The 19,236-nt window shown below is 42.9% G+C and overlaps 1 protein-coding gene across 1 annotated transcript in view; it reads left to right on the top strand.

The window, feature by feature from the left end:
- Positions 1-18,942, top strand: part of LOC125038720 (alpha-1,6-mannosyl-glycoprotein 2-beta-N-acetylglucosaminyltransferase-like) — a 56,199-nt gene extending 37,257 nt beyond the window's left edge. The window contains exons 2-7 of the mRNA XM_047632291.1: positions 9,652-10,443; positions 10,785-11,020; positions 11,482-11,589; positions 13,486-13,681; positions 16,544-16,758; positions 18,319-18,942. Of these exons, the coding sequence (XP_047488247.1) occupies positions 9,658-10,443; positions 10,785-11,020; positions 11,482-11,589; positions 13,486-13,681; positions 16,544-16,758; positions 18,319-18,574 (1,797 nt within the window). The 5' untranslated portion in view covers positions 9,652-9,657 and the 3' untranslated portion in view covers positions 18,575-18,942. The remainder of the gene's footprint in view (positions 1-9,651; positions 10,444-10,784; positions 11,021-11,481; positions 11,590-13,485; positions 13,682-16,543; positions 16,759-18,318) is intronic.
- The last annotated feature ends 294 nt before the right edge of the window (positions 18,943-19,236 follow it).

The following is a 19,236-nucleotide window of genomic DNA, read 5'->3' as shown; positions in this document are numbered from 1 at the left end:
ATCAAAATATTGGATATTGTAAAGATGATGATGATAAACAAAAATAGTAACAACAACAGTGTTAGTGACAGAAGCAGATTACAATTAAACTTGATATTTAACAAGCGGTGAAAAAAACAACAAAATTCCTGTAACAAAAACTGTAATTACTTCTAGTTTACTTACAATATTTGTTTCTAACACAAACACTAGACCCGTTGAAATAACAAATGCTAATCGTTTCCGTAAACAAAAGACTAACGAATTGCGTCGCTTAATTACGTTATACCCTTGGGTCCTCTTTTTAAAAATTCGCACAGAGACCAAAACGAGGTTTATTGCAAATATTCATTTATCTTCTGTCGGGGACTGAAAAAAAAATCATAGAAGTGTAAACAGGAACAAGTTTGACTACGATGAATAGCTGAGGTAATTTCGAGCTTGCGTGCTGGCGCCAAAGTTCATGCAAATGATATATTCATCGGTATAATTCTGACAACAAACATCTTAATTAAAGTATTGTTTTGATCCGTATTTGGAGGGAATGGAATAATCATAAGATGAAGCCTTGGTACTCATATCGTTTTGGATACTGGAACAAATATTGATCAAATAACTTGTAATTTAAACGTGATTGTTGGTGTAAATATTTGTTCCATATTAGATGACGCAATCTCATAGGAGCTGATGTGTTTGTTAATGTTAATATATGGTGTTAGTGTTATAGTCTGTAAAAGTAGTGTTAGTGTTGTGAGGGGTAATATCAGTAGAAATCGGTGTTTTAGTGTCACTAGTGCTTTGTGTTAGCAGGCGTTCTAGTATTAGTAAAGTTAGTATTGGTGTTTGCGTTAGTAGTTTAGTGTTACAATTAGGTGGAATCAAGCGTTACTGCTAATCTCAATAGATACATTTGTTGGTGTTAATAAAATCTAATTTTGGTGTTACCAGCTTTTCAACTTACTAACGTTAGTAGCAGCTGGAATTAGTATTTGTGTCAGTAAAATTTAGTCTTAATAAGGTTAGCAGGCGTTCAAGCGTTTTTTTTTTTTTTTTTTCATCAAAGAGGTGCTGACACAATCATATGGTATAAAAAAAATATATAAAAAAATGCAAGAGGTAATAAAAATAGCGACAGCATTTCGTAGAAAATACTTTTTTCTATCTCCTTTACTTTTTTGAGCAAGTGGAAAACACGTGCCAAACAGCGTACTATCACATCGGAAATAATACCCAGTTCAGTTATTTATGTAACACGACTGTCACACTTTTTCTACGTTGTATTAACCCGAGATTATATCGGCGATGTGGAATAGCCCAGAAGCAGGCGAATCTCTTCCATGCATATTTCAGGATTCCATAAATTACACTTTGGCGACACGCGACAGCAAAGTGTGAATAGATCAGCTGATTTGAGATCCGCCAGGGGGAGGGGAGGGTGGGGGGTGGCGTAAAATAAAAACGGACACGAGGAAGTGTGATATTCTTCGCTTTCGTGTTGTTGGGGTGTGGGGGAAGCGAAAGGGGAGGGGGAGGAAAGTAGAGGAGGGGGGAGTGGGGAAGAGGGGTAAGAGTAGTGGAGGAGGGCGTGAGTTAGAGTAGAGGGGGGGGGGGGGGCATGGGATAGCGGGAGTAGAGGAGGGGGACGTGGGGGAGAGGGGGAGAGGGGGAGGAGAGTAGAGGAGGGGGGAGTGGGGGAGACGGGGAGGAGAATAGAGAAGGGGGGCATAGGGGGGAGACGGGGAAGGGGAGTAGAGTTGAGGGTATAAAAATATCTCGCATCTCCGGTGTATGATACTGTTTCCTGTTCTGATTATCTTTATCTGCATTCCACTTCTTCTAAGAGGCTCTGGGGTCTTATTCTTGAAATTCACAATGATACTGTGAGGATATATAGTTAAAACATTGGACTTATTTTCATTTATTATGATAAAGGTAAAAGTTTGAAACGAAACCTTAAGAACACGACCATAAATACAAGAATGAAACAGATGAACATAAACACTGAAATGAAGCACGAACATAAAATACTAAAATCATTTAGAAAAATAAAACACAAGAACAATAATAAAACATTCAAATAAATAAAACACAAGAACACAAGAACGTAAATCGCAAAGAAATATATAGGAAAGAGATCAATTAATCGCTTGGCTTGACAAAAAACAAAAAAAAACATGAGTATCTCCTGTTACCTTGATAAGCAACTTCTCACGACCACTGCCATGCGTCTAATGTCTTCCTTCGTACTCCGTTGGTGCGAAGAAGTTTAAGGATGACAATCTTTTAGCTTAGTAAATTCTAAAAAGCATATTAGAAGATATTAAAATCGTAAAATGAATGTTTATAAACAAAAAATCTAACTGAAATAATGAATATAATAGTAAAAAGATACTAAAACTTTTTTTCAATAATTCTTAATAAATCATTTTGGAGTTCTTGTGTTCTTCTGTAGGGATATAAATAACAATTCAAAATAAACCTTGGATAATCATAAAAAAAACAGAAATAAACCAAACAGAACACGTAAAAAAGGAAGGAAGTGTAGCCGCGTTTTCTTTCCTGGGTGCAGAACCTCGGAGCGAATAGAGAGCATCCCCCCCTCCCCTCCCGGGAGATACACTGGCTCTTTGCACTGTTTGGCGAGACCTTTTTCAGAGTTTTTGCATGCCTGCAGGAGAGGGAGAGTGAGTGGGACGTTTGGGGACAATATTACATCGTCGTGGTCACGGCGAAAACTGTGATTCACGACAAGGAGAGGGAGGGAGCGTGGAGGAGGGAGAGGAGAGGAAGGGTGTATGGGGGAGATGGAAGAGTGGAGGGGGGCGTGGGAAAAGGGGTGGATGAGTGGAGGGGGATGAGGAGAGGGGAAGGAGTGGAGAGGGCGTGGGGGAGAGGTGGGGGTTGGTGAAGAGTTGAAGAAAGGGGAGGGACGAGAAGAGAAGCTTTACGTTCGAAAATGGGAGAGGGAAACTTATGGTGGGGGTTGAAGAAAGGTGGGGTTAGGGGGAGGTTAAAGAAAGAAACTAAGTCGTAAGAAGCTTTGCGTTCGGAAAGGAGGGAGGAAGTGGGAGATACGGGATTAAAGAAAAGAAACTACGAAACTTTACGTTCCGGAAGAGAGATGGAAAAAAGGATTTACCCCAAATCCTCTATGTATGTAACAAACAACAGCAAAGAAGCGCACGGCGAAGAGGAACCTTGAAGATTAAAGAACATTGCAATGGACGAAGGAATTTGAAATATACAGTTGAGAGAGAGAAAAAAAATCAGACATTTTGGAAGAAATATTAAAAATAATTCGGGAATTGTGGAAGAAAGAGGAAAGCCATGAGTGTGGGATTGTGGGAGAAGCCTGATGGGAGTGATAGGACATAGCCGTCGGAAGCTATTTTGAAGTGACGGCCAAATCTATAAAGATATATCTCATGCAAACATAAACACATGCGCGCGCGCGCGTGTGTGTGTGTGTGTGTGTGTGTGTGTGTGTGTGTGTGTGTGTGTGTGTGTGTGTGTGTGCATATATATATATACACACGTATATGAATATATATCTACACACGTATATGAATATATATATATATATAATATATTATTTACTAACACATATACACACATATCCATATATATATATATATATATATATATATATATATATATATATATATGTATATATACATATATACATATGTATATACATATACATATGTATATAGGTATATATATATATATATACAAAAGACTGTTACTGGCGCGTTTTTCCCCTGGGCAAGGAACTTCACCGCGATTGCCTTACAGGTAATCCCTAACCACAGGGAGCACAAGCAAGTGCAACTCAGTGCCAGTCCCAAGCCCGGATAATGGGGAGGGTTGCAGTAGGATGGCACTCGGCGTAAAAACAAGCCAAGACTATGATGTGGATCATTCCGCATCATTATACATATATATGTGTGTGTATGCATAGTCTCACACACACACACGCACACGCACATACATACACACACACATACATACATGCATGCTCACACACACAAACACACATATATGCATATATATATATTTGTATATGTATACACATCTATCTATCCACACACACACAAACATGTATATATATATACATATACATATACATTTTTATATATTCATATATCTATATTGTGTGTGTGTGTAATACACACACACACATATATAAATATATATATATATATATATATATATATATATATATATATATATATAGAGAGAGAGAGAGAGAGAGAGAGAGAGAGAGAGAGAGAGAGAGATGAGAGAAAGAGATCCACATGAATTATATATATATATATATATATATATATATATATATATCAATATGTATATCCCCAAGATAACATATAGTTGTTGGTGTTGGGGGGAGGGCTAAAGTCCCTCCCACCCAGCAAGTACGGAGGGTTGTGGGTCCTTCTGGGTTGGACCGTCATCCCATTTGGGTCCCGACGGCCGCCAACCTGGCGTGAGGCTTGTGGGGGAAAGCCCTAGGGAGCCCTGCAGGCAGATTATGGGACCAGCAACCAGCCAACCCCCTCTATATGGGGCGTCGTCAATAGGGGTGGCAGAGGTGGTGCCCAACCAGAGTGACCGACCGATCGGTTACCACTACTGTCGAGGGGATTGAAGCAGCTGAGAGTTGAGGTGGCTGCTCTCTTGGAGGTGAGGAGACCTGGCAGTGGCACGATTAGTGTGGGTGGCTACACTTATTACTGGTCGGGCCGCAGTGATGGCCACCATCTCCAAAGAGTAGCCATAGCCATCCCCAGCAGACTTCAACCCTCAGCAGTAGAGGTCACTCCAGTCGATGAGCGTATAATGGTATTGAAACTGAGGCTTTCATTTGGCTTCATGTCTCTTATTGCTGTGTACGCTCCTATGGATGTATATAAACTTGAGGTGAAAGAGATGTTTTACGCCAAACTTGTATCTGTGACAGACAGCTGTCCTCATGGCTCAGGAGCTGATGCTGGCAGCGAGAATAGCCTTCTTTTCCGTGACTTTGCTAGGTCCCAGAAATTGAAGATTTCTGGCTCCTGGTATCAGCGTTCTGACCGGCATCGTTGGACTGGGTACAGCGATACGGATAGTGTGGCCAAGGAGATCGAACACATCCTTGTTAGCACTCGATGGAGGATTCCCCAAAACTGCAGGGTGTATCTAAACACTGAGTTCTGTGGAACTGATCATAGATTAGTTGTGGCTACTCTCCGGGTCCACTTTAGAACCCCCCGTCGCCCAAATGAACACCCCAGGGTGTTTCATGTGGATAAATTGAGGGATGATGAGTGTGCCCAGGGATTTGCTGCGGCTATCTCTGGTCGTTTCACAGCACTCGAGGGCCTGACAGACCCTGTTCTTCTGTGGGACACCTTCAAGCGTGAAACGCTTGATGCAGCCCAAGAATCGGTGGATGAACATCCAAGAGTAAGACAGAATGCCATCTCACAGGAGATACTGGAAACCACAGATGCTTGTCATGCGGCTCAATTGTCAGGGGATCGCAGCTTGCACCGTTCTTTGGTGCTCAGGACTAGGTCACTGTTGAGAAGGGATAAGGAACAGTAACTTTGTCTTGCAGAGAAGGTCGAAAGCCATTTCCTGGTAAATGACCTTCATCCTGCCTACCTAGCCCTGAGAAAGCTGAACTCCAAGCCTTCCTCACAGACAACTGCAGTCCGCTCAGCAAGTGGCCAGATAATCTCAGATGCTGGTGGGGTGTGTGTGCATTGGGTATTTTGAGCAGTTGTATCAGGTTGATCCACCAACAGTTTACATGGATGTGGGTAATATTGAGATTCCTCTGCCAGACCCACCCATCAGTGAGGATCCACCCTCCCTGACTGAAGTCGGGAGGGCGATTTCGAAGCTGAAGAGTGGTAAAGCAGCAGGTGTTTGTGGCATCCCAGCTGAATTGTTAAAGGCTGGTGGAGAACCTATGGCAAGGGGCTTGTATGCAGTCCTGTCTGCCATCTGGCAGACTGGCACCATTCCCCCTGATCTGCTGAAGGGTGTGGTCATCCCTCTCTGGAAGGGGAAAGAGGATCGGTGGGATTGCAGCAATCACCGAGGCATTACACTACTCAGTATACCAAGGTAATCGTGCACATCCTACTGAGACGTATCAGAGACCACCTGCTGAGGCACCGAAGATTGGAACAATTTTGATTCACTCCTGCTAAGTCCACAATAGACCCCATCCTGGCACTTCAAGTCATTGTAGAGTGCTGTCGTGAGTTCGGACGTGGGCTGCTCGCAGCTTACATCGACCTCAAGAAGGCGTTTGATACAGTGCATCGCAAATCACTCTGGGAGATCCTGAGCCTAAGAGGAATTCCAATAAGGATTCTTGGATTTAACAGCAAACCTGTATACAAGCACTGAAAGTGCTGTAAAATGTGATGAGGGCCTGTCGAGCTTCTTCCCATGTTGCCATTCTATTTAAATCTCTGGAAACCCTAGTGGCGGCTCTTGATGCATTTAGCAATGAAGCAAAGCCCCTGGGGCTGGAGGTCTCCCAGACCAAGACCAAGATCAAGGATTTTGAGACCCTGTGCAGTCGGTACATGCTTGCGGTGAAAACATCAAAGTCACTGAGAGTTTTATATACCTCGGTAGTGCAATTCACGAATCTAGGCTGTCAGACCAGGAAGTCAGTAGACGGATTGGCCTGCCAGCAGGGGTCATGAAATCTGTCAACAAGAGTATTTGGAGATGTCGGTACCTGTGCTACGTGTCTTTAAGGCCCTGATACTGCGAGTTTTACTATATGGTAGTGAAACCTGGACGCTATCTTGTGCTTTGGAATCTCGTCTTGATGCCTTTTGTAACAGATCCTTGTGCGAAGGGTGGATGCAGCTATGCGCCCCTGCCGGCGTTAGCTCCCAAATGATGATGATGATGAATGAAAATAAGTTGTAAGTTTATTTCTAGTCCTAATGTAAAGTTAAATAGGATAGGTTAGATTAGGTAAGACTGTAATATAGGTTAGGTAAGGTTAGATTAGATAAGGTTAGATTATGTTAAACCGGTTGCATTAGTTTAGCACTTACATTAGGCTAAATAGAATAGGTTGAATTAAGCTAGATTGTGGTAGGTTAGGTAAGGTTATTTTAGATAAGATTAAATTGGGTTAGGTTAAGTTAAACTGGTCAAGTTAGGATAGGTGAGAACAGTGCCTTAGTACCAACAAGTACCCACCGATCGTTATCTGAGAAAAAGTTTAGGTTTGTCCATGGCGAATCTGTATAAATCCCCACCATCGTAAATTCCACTCATCAAAAAAAGAAAAAGAAAAAAAAAATGACAGAGAGAGGCCACGGTTATGACGCACGCACGGTAATAATTTACTGAACTTTACATGACAAAATAGGACACATTGTCATCATATTCCGGTGAAAAAAAAAGAACATAAGAACACATAGTGGATGTGGCTACGAAGGAGAAAAAACAAAACATTATAACAACACACTAACGACCTTCAACCGCTGGATCGGTGTTCCTATGGTAGCACAACTACACACCGTCGCTACTGAGATCACATGACTTGATACTGTACGTGTTCAAGGCTTATTCGTCGCTCAAAAAACACTGTGTAAATAACCAAGTCGGGAGGGAAAAAAAACCTGAAAATAACTCACAATCGGAGGAAGAAAAAAGGGTATTGATTTTCGTTCATCGGTTTGGTAGAATTTGGTCCGAGACTGGTATCTTTTAATCATTGGTTCCTAAGTGGTTTTGAAGAGAACTCAAAATTCTCTCATTATATTTATGTGTGTGTGTGTGTGTGTGTGTGTGTGTGTGTGTGTGTGTGTGTGTGTGTGTGTGTGTGTTTCTTTCATGATGCTAGTGTGTCTTAGCTACGCTACGCTAAGTATCATTTATTTATGTTGACCCCAGGTGAAAATGCATGATACATATTTATTAGGAATCGACCTTGATCATGTACTCACCCTCATTTCAGAATAGGCCACGACCTTGTCACATTCTATGGGTCACGGCCCTGCAAACCGTATCAAACGGCTATACATTTTTCATTGTGATGTCATATGTTCAGGCTGTGGGGTCGTTGTCCATGTGATTGATTCCCTTCCACGTAAAAACACCACAACAATGGGTAAACATAGGTTGAAAACATTTATTGGTGTCTGGTTAGTTGATTTCTTGCTGTTATGGTCATTTCTGAGAAACGTGAAAAAGGGAAAAGAACCATGAAATGGCGTTTAGAGTTAAATTAATTTCCCCTTCATAAAGTAACAACAAAATTGATTCACGAATTACGTTTCGTTTTGTAATTGTGCCAGCGTTTCTCTTATATTCTTTCATTTTTTTCCAGTTGAAAACCTTGCAGTGTGATATTCTACCACTTTTTTTTTTTTTTTTTTTTAACATGCATGTCATAATTCTTTTATCATTCGTTTATCGTGGCGAATGAAAGTTGAACTCGGAAATTAAAAAACGAACTAACGCCACCGTGTAAATCGTTTTTGTCGCGCGCGTGTGCGATTCTTTCCCAACGCTGCAGAAAACCCACGGAATCTCCATCCTTCCTTCCTTAATGGCGACCACCCACCTTTTGTCCCTCCTCACCTCTACCTCAAAAAAAGAAAGAAAAAACAAACAATTTAACCCAAAGACGCTGATCGGGTGACCAACAAGCTAATGACAGATGAGAGCTCCGTCGAATTGTGCATGGCGGGTCAATACATTCCCGCGCCCGACATGGCAACGGGAAAACACGGCTGGAGAGAGAGGGCGGGGTCACGTGATCACTCCACCTCCTCCTCCATAACGCCGAATGTCACGTGAAGTACCTCAGCTTTAAAGTGGAGCCCCGTTCAAGCGCCGGAAATTATGGGATCACATGCGCTCTTCCTCTTGCACACACACGCATTCATATACAAATATATATATATATATATATATATATATATATATATCTGTGTGTGTAAGAGAGAATGTGAGAGAGAGAGGAAAGAGAGAGAGAGAGAGAGAGAGAGAGAGAGAGAGAGAGAGAGAGAGAGAGAGAGAGAGAGAGAGAGAGAGAGAGAGAGAGAGAGTGTGTGTGTGCGTGTGTATCTATGTATGTATGTGTGTGTGTAGATGGATATATACATATTTATATATGTATATATATACACAATGTTTGTGTGCGTGAGCGCACTTTACACACACCACACACACATATATACATATACATTTATATATGTGTATATATACATATATATAAACATGCATACTTCCATACTGTACATACATACATCCATGCATGCATACATACATGCATTCAAACATACATACATGTATACATACACACATAAATACACATGCAACCATACATATATACATATATATATATATATATATATACATACATAAATACATCCGTGCATGCATATAGACATACATACATTGATATGTACATGTGTGTGTGTATATATATATATATATATATATATATATATACGAAATAATTGGAAAGAATAGCTTCCTCTTTCACTTTATTTTTTATGCAATCTTCCGGTAAGAAATTAGAGATAATGTTTTTTCACGTCCCCATTCTCATTTTTAGCCAACACCGTTTTTATAAACAGCAATGATAACTTTGCCATCCATGCTTCAACTTGACTCCCGTTTCCTGTCCGCTTTCAGCCAAGGATGAGGTGGCGGCGCCCTTTGAAGCGGCTGCTGCTGCTCCTCATGTTCGTGTGCATGACCATCAAGCTGCACCTCGAACTGCGTCTGCTGGACTCGTCGGGGGAGAGGGTGCTGTTCCCCTGGCGCACCAACGACACCGCCAGGAACACAGCCTCGCTGTTTGGGTATCCCCAGCGGGAGGAGGAGGGCGTGGCGCGGGCGGGAGGACAAGCAGCGGCGCCTCCAGGAACGCGTGACGGTCGCGAAGGGATGAATCTTCAGGAATACTTCGCTCGCATCAAGACATCGCTGGCGGGCGGCGTGAGGGCGAAAGGTCCAGGGCAGGCGAACAGTACAAACAAGGTCAAACCAGCGGATAATGTTAAGGGCAATTCATCTGTGATAAACCCAAGCCAAAAAGGCGACGGAGGGAGCGCGCCTTCTCAAACTAAGACGAACGTCCCGCCGAAGAGCCTGCCTTCAGGCAGAAAGCCCCTGGCGCCGGCACAGGGCTCCAAGTACAGCAACAGGAAGCTCACCAACGATAACTCCGAGGCCGTTAAACCCGCGATTCGAGTGCCAGCCAAACCTGCAAGGGCCAATCCGAGAGGCGCTGTAAACAAAAGGGCATCCGCGCAGTCCAAAAAAGGCGTTTCCCACGACGTGGACACCAAGGAGGTGTCCCTCACGCAGCAGGACATCGTCAGGATAAAGATGGAGTTGGAGCTCGAAAACAAACTGCAGACAGTGTACAACGAGCAACAGTTCGGCCCGGTGCTCGCCAATACCTCCATCTTGCTGGTCCAGGTATGTGCACTTGACACGTGTTTACCCTGAGCTATGAGTGCGATGAACTCTCATTCTACCTAGAACGAAGAATGTTTTCTAAGCTGGCCGTAGCTAGGCTCTGGCTTTTCCTGGTATGTGGCGCATGTTTGTGTGATTAATTAAGGGTCCAGCGAGCGATGCTTCCGCTGGGCACGTGTGTTTGATCGATATGGAGATCGGATTACGCCTTTATCCACCGGAAGGAACTAACTATCTCTATTCCATGAATTAACGTTGGTATTACTTTCCAAGTAAAGCCTTGTTCACATACTGGAACCTCGCCTCACATACCAAATCCATGCTTACCCTTCCCCCCACAGGTGCACAATCGGCTGGAGAACCTCCGCTACCTAGTGGAAGGGATGACGAAGGTGCGGGGCATCGATCAGGCCCTGGTGATCTTCAGCCATGACTTCTGGGACCCCGACATCAACGCCTTCGTCACCAACATCACCAAGTTCCGCGTCATGCAGATCTTCTTCCCTTATTCCATCCAACTTCACCCGCTCACCTTCCCAGGACGAGACCCGCGGGACTGCTCGTGGAACATCAACAGGTGAGGCGGTTGGGGACGGAGAGGAAAATTGGCAGTTAGTGCTGAGGATGACGTCTGCTTTATCATTTACTTGTTCAACGATCTACGTATTAGTTTGGTGTTATTTATTTGTGTTTGCTTCCTATATTTTGTCTTTATATTTTTGGAGGATAGTTTTTTTTTTTTAATCATTATGTTAGTATATATTCATTTATCTATTAATATATTGTTTTTTGGGGGTGAGCATTTTTTTAAAATAAAGTATTATTTCTATTTATATCTAAATCACGATACCAAGAATGTATCTCATTTACAGAACACTAGAAAAAAATAACAATATAAAGTTGATGACATATCACAGTTCACAATGCACTTGAGAGTACCAACCCACCCAACAGCCTTATGGCGTTGTTGATTTTTCCTCGCACTTTCCACCGTAAAACTTAATTAAAAACTAACACAAACGGTATTTTAAAACACAGGAAAGGGCCACTGAAATGCCTGAACCGTGCCTGGCCAGATTCCTATGGGCATTACAGAGAGGCTTCGTTTACGCAAATCAAACACCACTGGTGGTGGAAAATACACAGGTAAGGGTTATGATAAGGATGATAAAAAAGAGTGATGTTAATGATGATAGTGATAGTAGTATGAATGATTGTGAGTGATGGTAGTGATGATAATGATGGTACTGGTGAGAATGATGATGATGATATTAAAAGTAATATTAATAATAACGATAGAGAAATATAAAAAGAATGGTACAGGTGATGATGAGGAGGAGGAGGATCGTGGATGTAATGATAATGATGAGAATATGATAAGAACGTTAAGGATAATAGTGATGGTATTGATGATGGTATCAATAATGTTGATAGTAATGATAGCGTTGATGCTGGGGAGGAGGAAGATAATAGTGTAGTGTTAAAAGTAATAGTAATAATTTTAATGGTGACAGTACTGATAATTATAATACTTTTGATGAAAATGAAGATGATGAGAACAATGCTAATACTAATAACGATAAAAATGTTAGTGATTTTCATACCAATTACAGTGTTACTGAGGAAGACGATGGAGGTAATATTAAGTCATAATGATGATGGGAAACCATATAATAGTCATGATAAAGTTGATGTTAATCACGGTAAAAGAATAACAACAATGCAATGATATCAACAATAATAATGACAATAATAAGTCATACCAATAATGACCATATCTAAAGCCATGATAACTATCATCATAAGCTGTCTGTCAAGATACTATTGATGATGACGATAATGATTAATAATAATAATTATAACAATGATTGTAGTAGTGACTATAATGATACTAAATCTTAAAAGCCAAAACAGTAAGAGCAAATATAGTAAAAAATATAACGATGCTATAAAAATGTAAATGTGCTATTTTATGAGCAAAAAAAAAAAAAAAAAAAACTTTATTTGTACAAAAATCTCAAGGCTTGAGCTCGCTAGAAGCATCTCATGTTCTTTAGTCCAAAAAAACAATTTGCAGTTTCCTTTTCTTTCCTCTGTACTCCTTTCCATGTCTCTGTTTATCTATTTATTTGATGCAGTCCGTACTCTATCTCTCTCTCTCTCTCTCTCTCTCTCTCTCTCTCTCTCTCTCTCTCTCTCTCTCTCTCTCTCTCTCTCTCTACCTATTTATCTATCTATTTATCTGTCTCTTTCTTTTACTATCTATCTATCTATATATATCTCTCTCCCTCTCTTTTTACCGTCACCTCCCTTCCTCACCCTTTCTCTCCCTCTTACCCCCTCCCTTTCCCCCACTCCTTCCCGCCACCTCCCTCCCCACCCCCATTCTCTCCTGTCCCCTCGCTCGTACCCTCTCTCCCTTCCCTCCCATCTTCCTCTCCCTATCCCTCCCCCTTACCCTCTCCGTATCCCTCCCTTTTACCCTCTCCCTATCCTTTCTCCCTTCTTTCCCATCCTCCTCTCCCTATCCTTCCCTTACCCTCTTACCCTCTCCCTGTCCCTCCCCCTTACCCTCTTACCCTCTTCCCATCCCTCCCTTTTACCCTTTCCCTATCCTCTCTCCCTTCCTTCCTATCTTCCTCTCCCTATCCCCCCCTTACCCTCTTACCCTCTCCCTGTCCCTCCCCCTTACCCTCTTACCCTCTCCCTGTCCCTCCCCCTTACCCTCTTACCCTCTTCCCATCCCTCCCTTTTACCATTTCCCTATCCTTTCTCCCTTCCTTCCTATCTTCCTCTCCCTATCCCTCCCCCTTACCCTCTTACCCTCTCACTGTCCCTCCCCCTTACCCTCTTACCCTCTTACTCTCTTCTTATCCCTCCCTTTTACCCTCTCCCTATCCTCTCTCCCTCCCTTCCCATCTTCCTCTCTCTCTCTCCTCCCCATCTTCCCCTCTCTCTCTCCTCCCCTTTAACCCTCTCCCCCCCCTCCCATCTTGCCCTCCCTCTCCCTTCCGCCTTTAACCCAAGCCCCTTCACCCTCAGGGTCTTCGAGGGTCTCCACGTGACGAGGAACTACACAGGTCACGTGGTGTTCCTGGAGGAGGACCACTACGTCTCCCCCGACCTCCTGCACGTCCTCAACATCCTGCGACGCCAGAGGAACGCCCTTTGCCCGACCTGCCAAGTCCTGGCTTTGGGCAACTACAATAAAATGTCCACCGCCGTCTACAGGAACTATGTAAGTTTTGGGGTCCGGGGATATCTTAGGGGTTGTGGTTGTCTGTCTGTTTCTCTGTTTCTCTGTCTCTGTCTGTCTGTCTCTGTTTCTCTCCCTGGCTGGCTATGACTATCTGTCTGTCTTTATCTATCCGTTTCTCTATCTTTCTCTCTTTATATATACATATATGTGTGTGTTTATATGTCTCTCTCTCTCTCTCTCTCTCTCTCTCTCTCTCTCTCTCTCTCTCTCTCTCTCTCTCTCTCTCTCTCTCTCACTCTCTCTCTCACTCTCTCTCTCACTCTGTCTCTCTGTCTCTCTCTCTCTCTCTCTCTCTCTCTCTCTCTCTCTCTCTCTCTCTCTCTCTCTCTCTCTCTCTCTCTCTCTCTCTCTCTCTCACTCTCTCACTCTCTCTCTCAATCTCTCTCTCTCTCTCTCTCTCTCTCTCTCTCTCTCTCTCTCTCTCTCTCTCTCTCTCTCTCTCTCTCTTTCTATATATACATAGTTGTTATTGTTGTTGTCGGTTTTGTTGTTTTTGCATATGTATGAAATTTATTAGCTTAGGGAGGTGGATGGACTTAGCATAAGCTGAAGCGAGGTAAGTTTCTTGATATAAATAGTCTAACGCTAAATAGATATCAATAATGGATTAGAATCATGCCTATTTCCGTTGGCATCGTACTATTTGATAGCCCATAATAACTGTAATTACACCATCTCATCTCATATTTATTGTGCATTTTCCGTGACATTGAAGTGCAATATATATTCCAAGGATATTGACATAAATGTTCCAATATACACACTAACACTTTTTTTTCAGTTAATCATGTAGGTTGGAGTTCGATAAGCCTTATCAATTAACATACACACAAACATACACATGAGCACGTTCACCTTCCCATATACCTTTTCAAGCAGCGACTAGGGCCTGACAAGGTAAGTTATGTATACATTATTAGCATCCTGGACTGCCATGTGTTCGCACAAATACACACTCTTGCAAAGGCATAAATGAACCTGTAGAAGCAACGTGTAATATATTTGTCATAATCGTATACTCATGACAGAAAGTAAAGCAGATGAGAAAAGGGAATTAGTCCGCTTACGTGAAATTGATAGTAAGTGATGATAAAGATGTTCAACATACATGGACGTATTATTTTTTTCTCGCGATATATAAAACCGATTTTCTTTTTTTAAGCATGGCTATCTAATTCTGCTAAGCTTTGAATCTGACGCACCTGTATGAGTTCTTCAAACACTTTAACATCACTAATATAAATTCGTGGACTATAGGGGGGGGGGAAAGAGAAGTGTAGGTAGTATAGAATTAGCAAGAAAGGACACTTGTATCCTGATTTTATTTAGCGAATGGGAATACAGTTACCGTGTTCTGGTGCATGAGTCAAACTGCATGTATTTTTTATCCCATGACAAGGATACATATTATGATCACGGAAAATCGTTAAACCAGCGTATAGATGCTTCGTTAACCATGGTTTATGCTAATTACTTGGAATTATGCGGTTACTTAATCCTTTCATAACATTTACTGGTATAAAAACACACGGAAGCTAAGTCGCCCACAATGATAAAAAAAAACACCTCGTCACGAAAACAATTGCTAACATAAAAAGTTACACGTGCATAAAGTGTGCATGTCCGCACATATATGAGCGAGAATAAGAAAGAGCGGGTAAGAGAGAGAGAGAGAGAGAGAGAGAGAGAGAGAGAGAGAGAGAGAGAGAGAGAGAGAGAGAGAGAGAGAGAGAGAGAAAGAGAGAGAGAGAGAGAAGATAAAATACCAGACAGATAGATAGACTAACAGACAGACAATGAGAGAAAGAGAGAGAGAAGATAAAATACCAGACAGATAGATAGATAGACTAACAGAGAGAGAGAGAGAGAGAGAGAGAGAGAGAGAGAGAGAGAGAGAGAGAGAGAGAGAGAGAGAGAGAGAGAGAAAGAGAGAGAGAGAGAGCGAGAGAGAGAGAAGATAAAATGCCAGACAGATAGATAGATAGACTAACAGACAGACAAAGAGAGAAAGAGAGAGATAAGATAAAATGCCAGACAGATAGATAGACTAACAGAGAGAGAGAGAGAGAGAGAGAGAGAGAGAGAGAGAGAGAGAGAGAGAGAGAGAGAGAGAGAGAGAGAACAGAGAAGAAACACAGATATATAAACAGAAAGGTAGGCAGACAGAATAGATAAACAGACAGTCAGACAAGAGAAGAAATAAACTCCCTGTGGAAAAGGCTTGAGAAACGCCCGGGGAGAACCAAATGCTACAATCGATTCGTTTATATAATTCCGTATACTTCTTCAGCTTACAGGGATCGTTAAATGCCATTGGTATTCAAATGAACATCCTCTGCACCATTAATGTGTTGTTAGCATTTGAATAAACAAATCTAAAACAAAGAAGATGACATCCATTACATCAAAGACCATAATATATGGTCAATAATACCATAACGTTAACACCACTCATAATTTCCTTCAAGTGTTAAAACCACCCATAATTTGCTTTCAGAATTAACACCACCCATAATTTCCTTTCAGTGTTAAAATCACCCATAATTTGCTTTCAGAGTTAACACCACTCATAATTTATTCCCAGTGTTAAAACCACCCATAATTTGCTTTCAGAGTTAACACCATCCACAATTTCCATCGAGTGTTAAAACCACCCATAATTTGCTTTCAGAGTTAACACCATCCACAATTTCCATCCAGTGTTAAAACCACCCATAATTTACTTTCATTGTGAACACCATCCATAACTTCCTTTCAAAATCACCCAAATTCCTATTCACGGTTTAACCCCACCCAGAAATTCCTCTCAATAACGACACTTTCTCTCTCTCTCTCCGAAAGATCGAGCGAGGCGACTGGTGGGTCACCAAGCACAATTTAGGATTCGCCCTGGACAAGAAAGCGTGGAAGACCATTTCCACTTGCAAGGAACAGTTCTGCAACTTTGACGACTACAACTGGGACTGGACGCTCAACAACCTCGAACACACGTGCTTTAAGCCCAAAATGACCATGCTCTCGGTTAGGTTCTCGAGGGTGGTCCACGTCGGAAGCTGGTGAGTGTGGGGGAGAGAGGGAGAGAGAGGGGGGAGAGAGAGGGGGAGAGAGAGGGGGGGGAGAGGGGGGAGAGAGGGAGAGAGAGGAGGAGAGAGGGGGAGAGGGAGAGAGAGGGGGGAGAGAGGGAGAGAGAGAGGGGGGAGAGGGGGAGAGAGGGAGAGAGAGGGGGAGAGAGGGAGAGAGAGGAGAGAGGGAGAGAGAGGGAGAAAGAGGGGGGAGAGAAGGAGAGAGAGGGAGAGAGAGGGGGGAGAGAGGGAGAGAGAGGGGGGAGAGAGGGAGAGAGAGGGGGGAGAGAGGGAGAGAAAGGGGGGAGAGAGGGAGAGAGAGGAAGAGAGAGGGGGAGAGAGGGAGAGAGAGGGGGAGAGAGGGAGAGAGAGGGATGAGAGAGGGAGAGAAAGGGGGGAAAGAGGGAGAGAGAGGGAGAGAGGGGGAAGAGGGAGAGAGAAAGGGGGGAGGGAGAGAGATGAGGAGAGGGAGAGAGAGAGAGAGAGAAGGAGAGGGAGAGAGAGAGAGAGAGAGAGAGAGAGAGAGAGAGAGAGAGAGAGAGAGAGAGAGAGAGAGAGAGAGAGAGAGGGAGGGAGGGGGAGGGAGGGGGAGAGAGAGCGAGAGAGAGAGAGAGAGAGAGAGAGAGAGAGAGAGAGAGAGAGAGAGAGAGAGAGAGAGAGAGAGAGAGAGAGAGAGAGAGAGTGGGAAGAGGAAGAGAGAGGGGGGAGGAAGAGAGAGGGGGGAGAGGGAGAGGGAGGGAGGAGAGGGAGAGAGAGGAGGAGAGGGAGAGAGAGGAGGAGAGGGAGAGAGAGGAGGAGAGGGAGAGAGAGGAGGAGAGGGAGAGAGAGAGAGAGAGAGAGAGAGAGAGAGAGAGAGAGAGAGAGAGAGAGAGAGAGAGAGAGAGAGAGAGAGAGAGAGAGAGAGGGAGAGAGGGACAGAGAGAGAGAGAGAGGGAGAGAGAGAGAGAGAGAGAGGGACAGAGAGAGAGAGAGAGAGGGACAGAGAGAGAGAGAGAGAGAGAGAGAGAGAGAGAGAGAGAGAGAGAGAGAGAGAGAGAGAGAGAGAGAGAGAGAGAGAGAGAGAGAGAGAGAAAGAGAAAGAGAAAGAAAGAGAGAGGAGGAGAGGGAGAGAGAGAGAGAGAGAGAGAGAGAGAGAGAGAGAGAGAGAGAGAGAGAGAGAGAGAGAGAGAGAAAGAGAGAGAGAGAGAGAGAGAGAGAGAGAGAGATATGGGGATATAAACGGTGATTGAATAAGTTAGAGAAAATGTGTGCATTTTTCTTTGTTCCCCTTGAACGGGGATGCCTTGTGAAAAATTAAGTTGCACTGAAAGGCGTTGAAAAATAAACGATAACGCGGATTATAGTATTAACATTGATGACAAATGAAACCCAAGCCATAAAACAACAATATCGATCCCCTTTGAATAATAAATCACGATAATATTAGCCTGGTCCCACACCCCCCCATGAAACAAACAAACAAATCAAAATAAATACATACAACAACAACAGCAGCAGTAGCAACAGGAACCTCCACCACGGGCGCTAACCTCCTCCTCCGCTCTGTTCCCCCAGCGGCACCCACGTCAAGAAGAACAGCTGCGACGTCCGAAGGGAGGTCCAGGCGGCCGTGAGTCGCTTTAACGGGGGCAAGCAGTGGCTGTTCCCCCCCAACCTCGTCCTCCAGGCCAACTACAGGGGCGCCGCCAGGTCCAAGAAGGGCAACGGCGGCTGGGGGGATCTCAGGGACAAACAGCTGTGTCGGGCCATCGGCAACGGCACCGCGTCGGAGGAAACGCTCCTGCGGCTGCAGTTCCCCGAGAGGGAGTGAAGGACGCCGCCCTTCGACCCCCCGGCCTGCGTCCCCGCCTCGCTCGGGATGCAGGGAGGGAAGACCTGCCTTGTGAGTGGTTCCGAGGTGAGAGAGAGAGGGAATCGGCTAACGAATAATGGATCGTTTGATATGAAACCCACACACACACACACATATAAGATATGTATATATACACTCACAAGTAAGTATGGTTTTCTGCAAGGTATGTTTGAGTACAAGCCAATACGTACAAACTCATTACGCATATTTACATAACAAATACCACTATAGGGTTTTGATTCACACATAGGCGCTTCAGTCAATCAAACTAGTAATCAATCACTATATACTGTATATCACACACCGATATATATATATATATATATATATATATATATATATATATATATATATACATACATATATATATATATATATATATATATATACACATACATATATATATACATATTTATATATTACATATATACATATATATATATTATATATATATATGTATATAAATACGTTTATACATATATATATATATATATATATTTATTTATATATATGTATATAAATACGTATATATATATATATATATATATATATATATATATATATATATATAAATCACTCATACAAAAACAGAGTGTGTATGTTTGTGTAATTGTAGATAA

This window comes from Penaeus chinensis, chromosome 25 (assembly GCF_019202785.1).
Source record: "Penaeus chinensis breed Huanghai No. 1 chromosome 25, ASM1920278v2, whole genome shotgun sequence".
NCBI lineage: Eukaryota > Metazoa > Arthropoda > Malacostraca > Decapoda > Penaeidae > Penaeus > Penaeus chinensis.
This window is presented reverse-complemented; position numbering and strand designations above follow the sequence as displayed.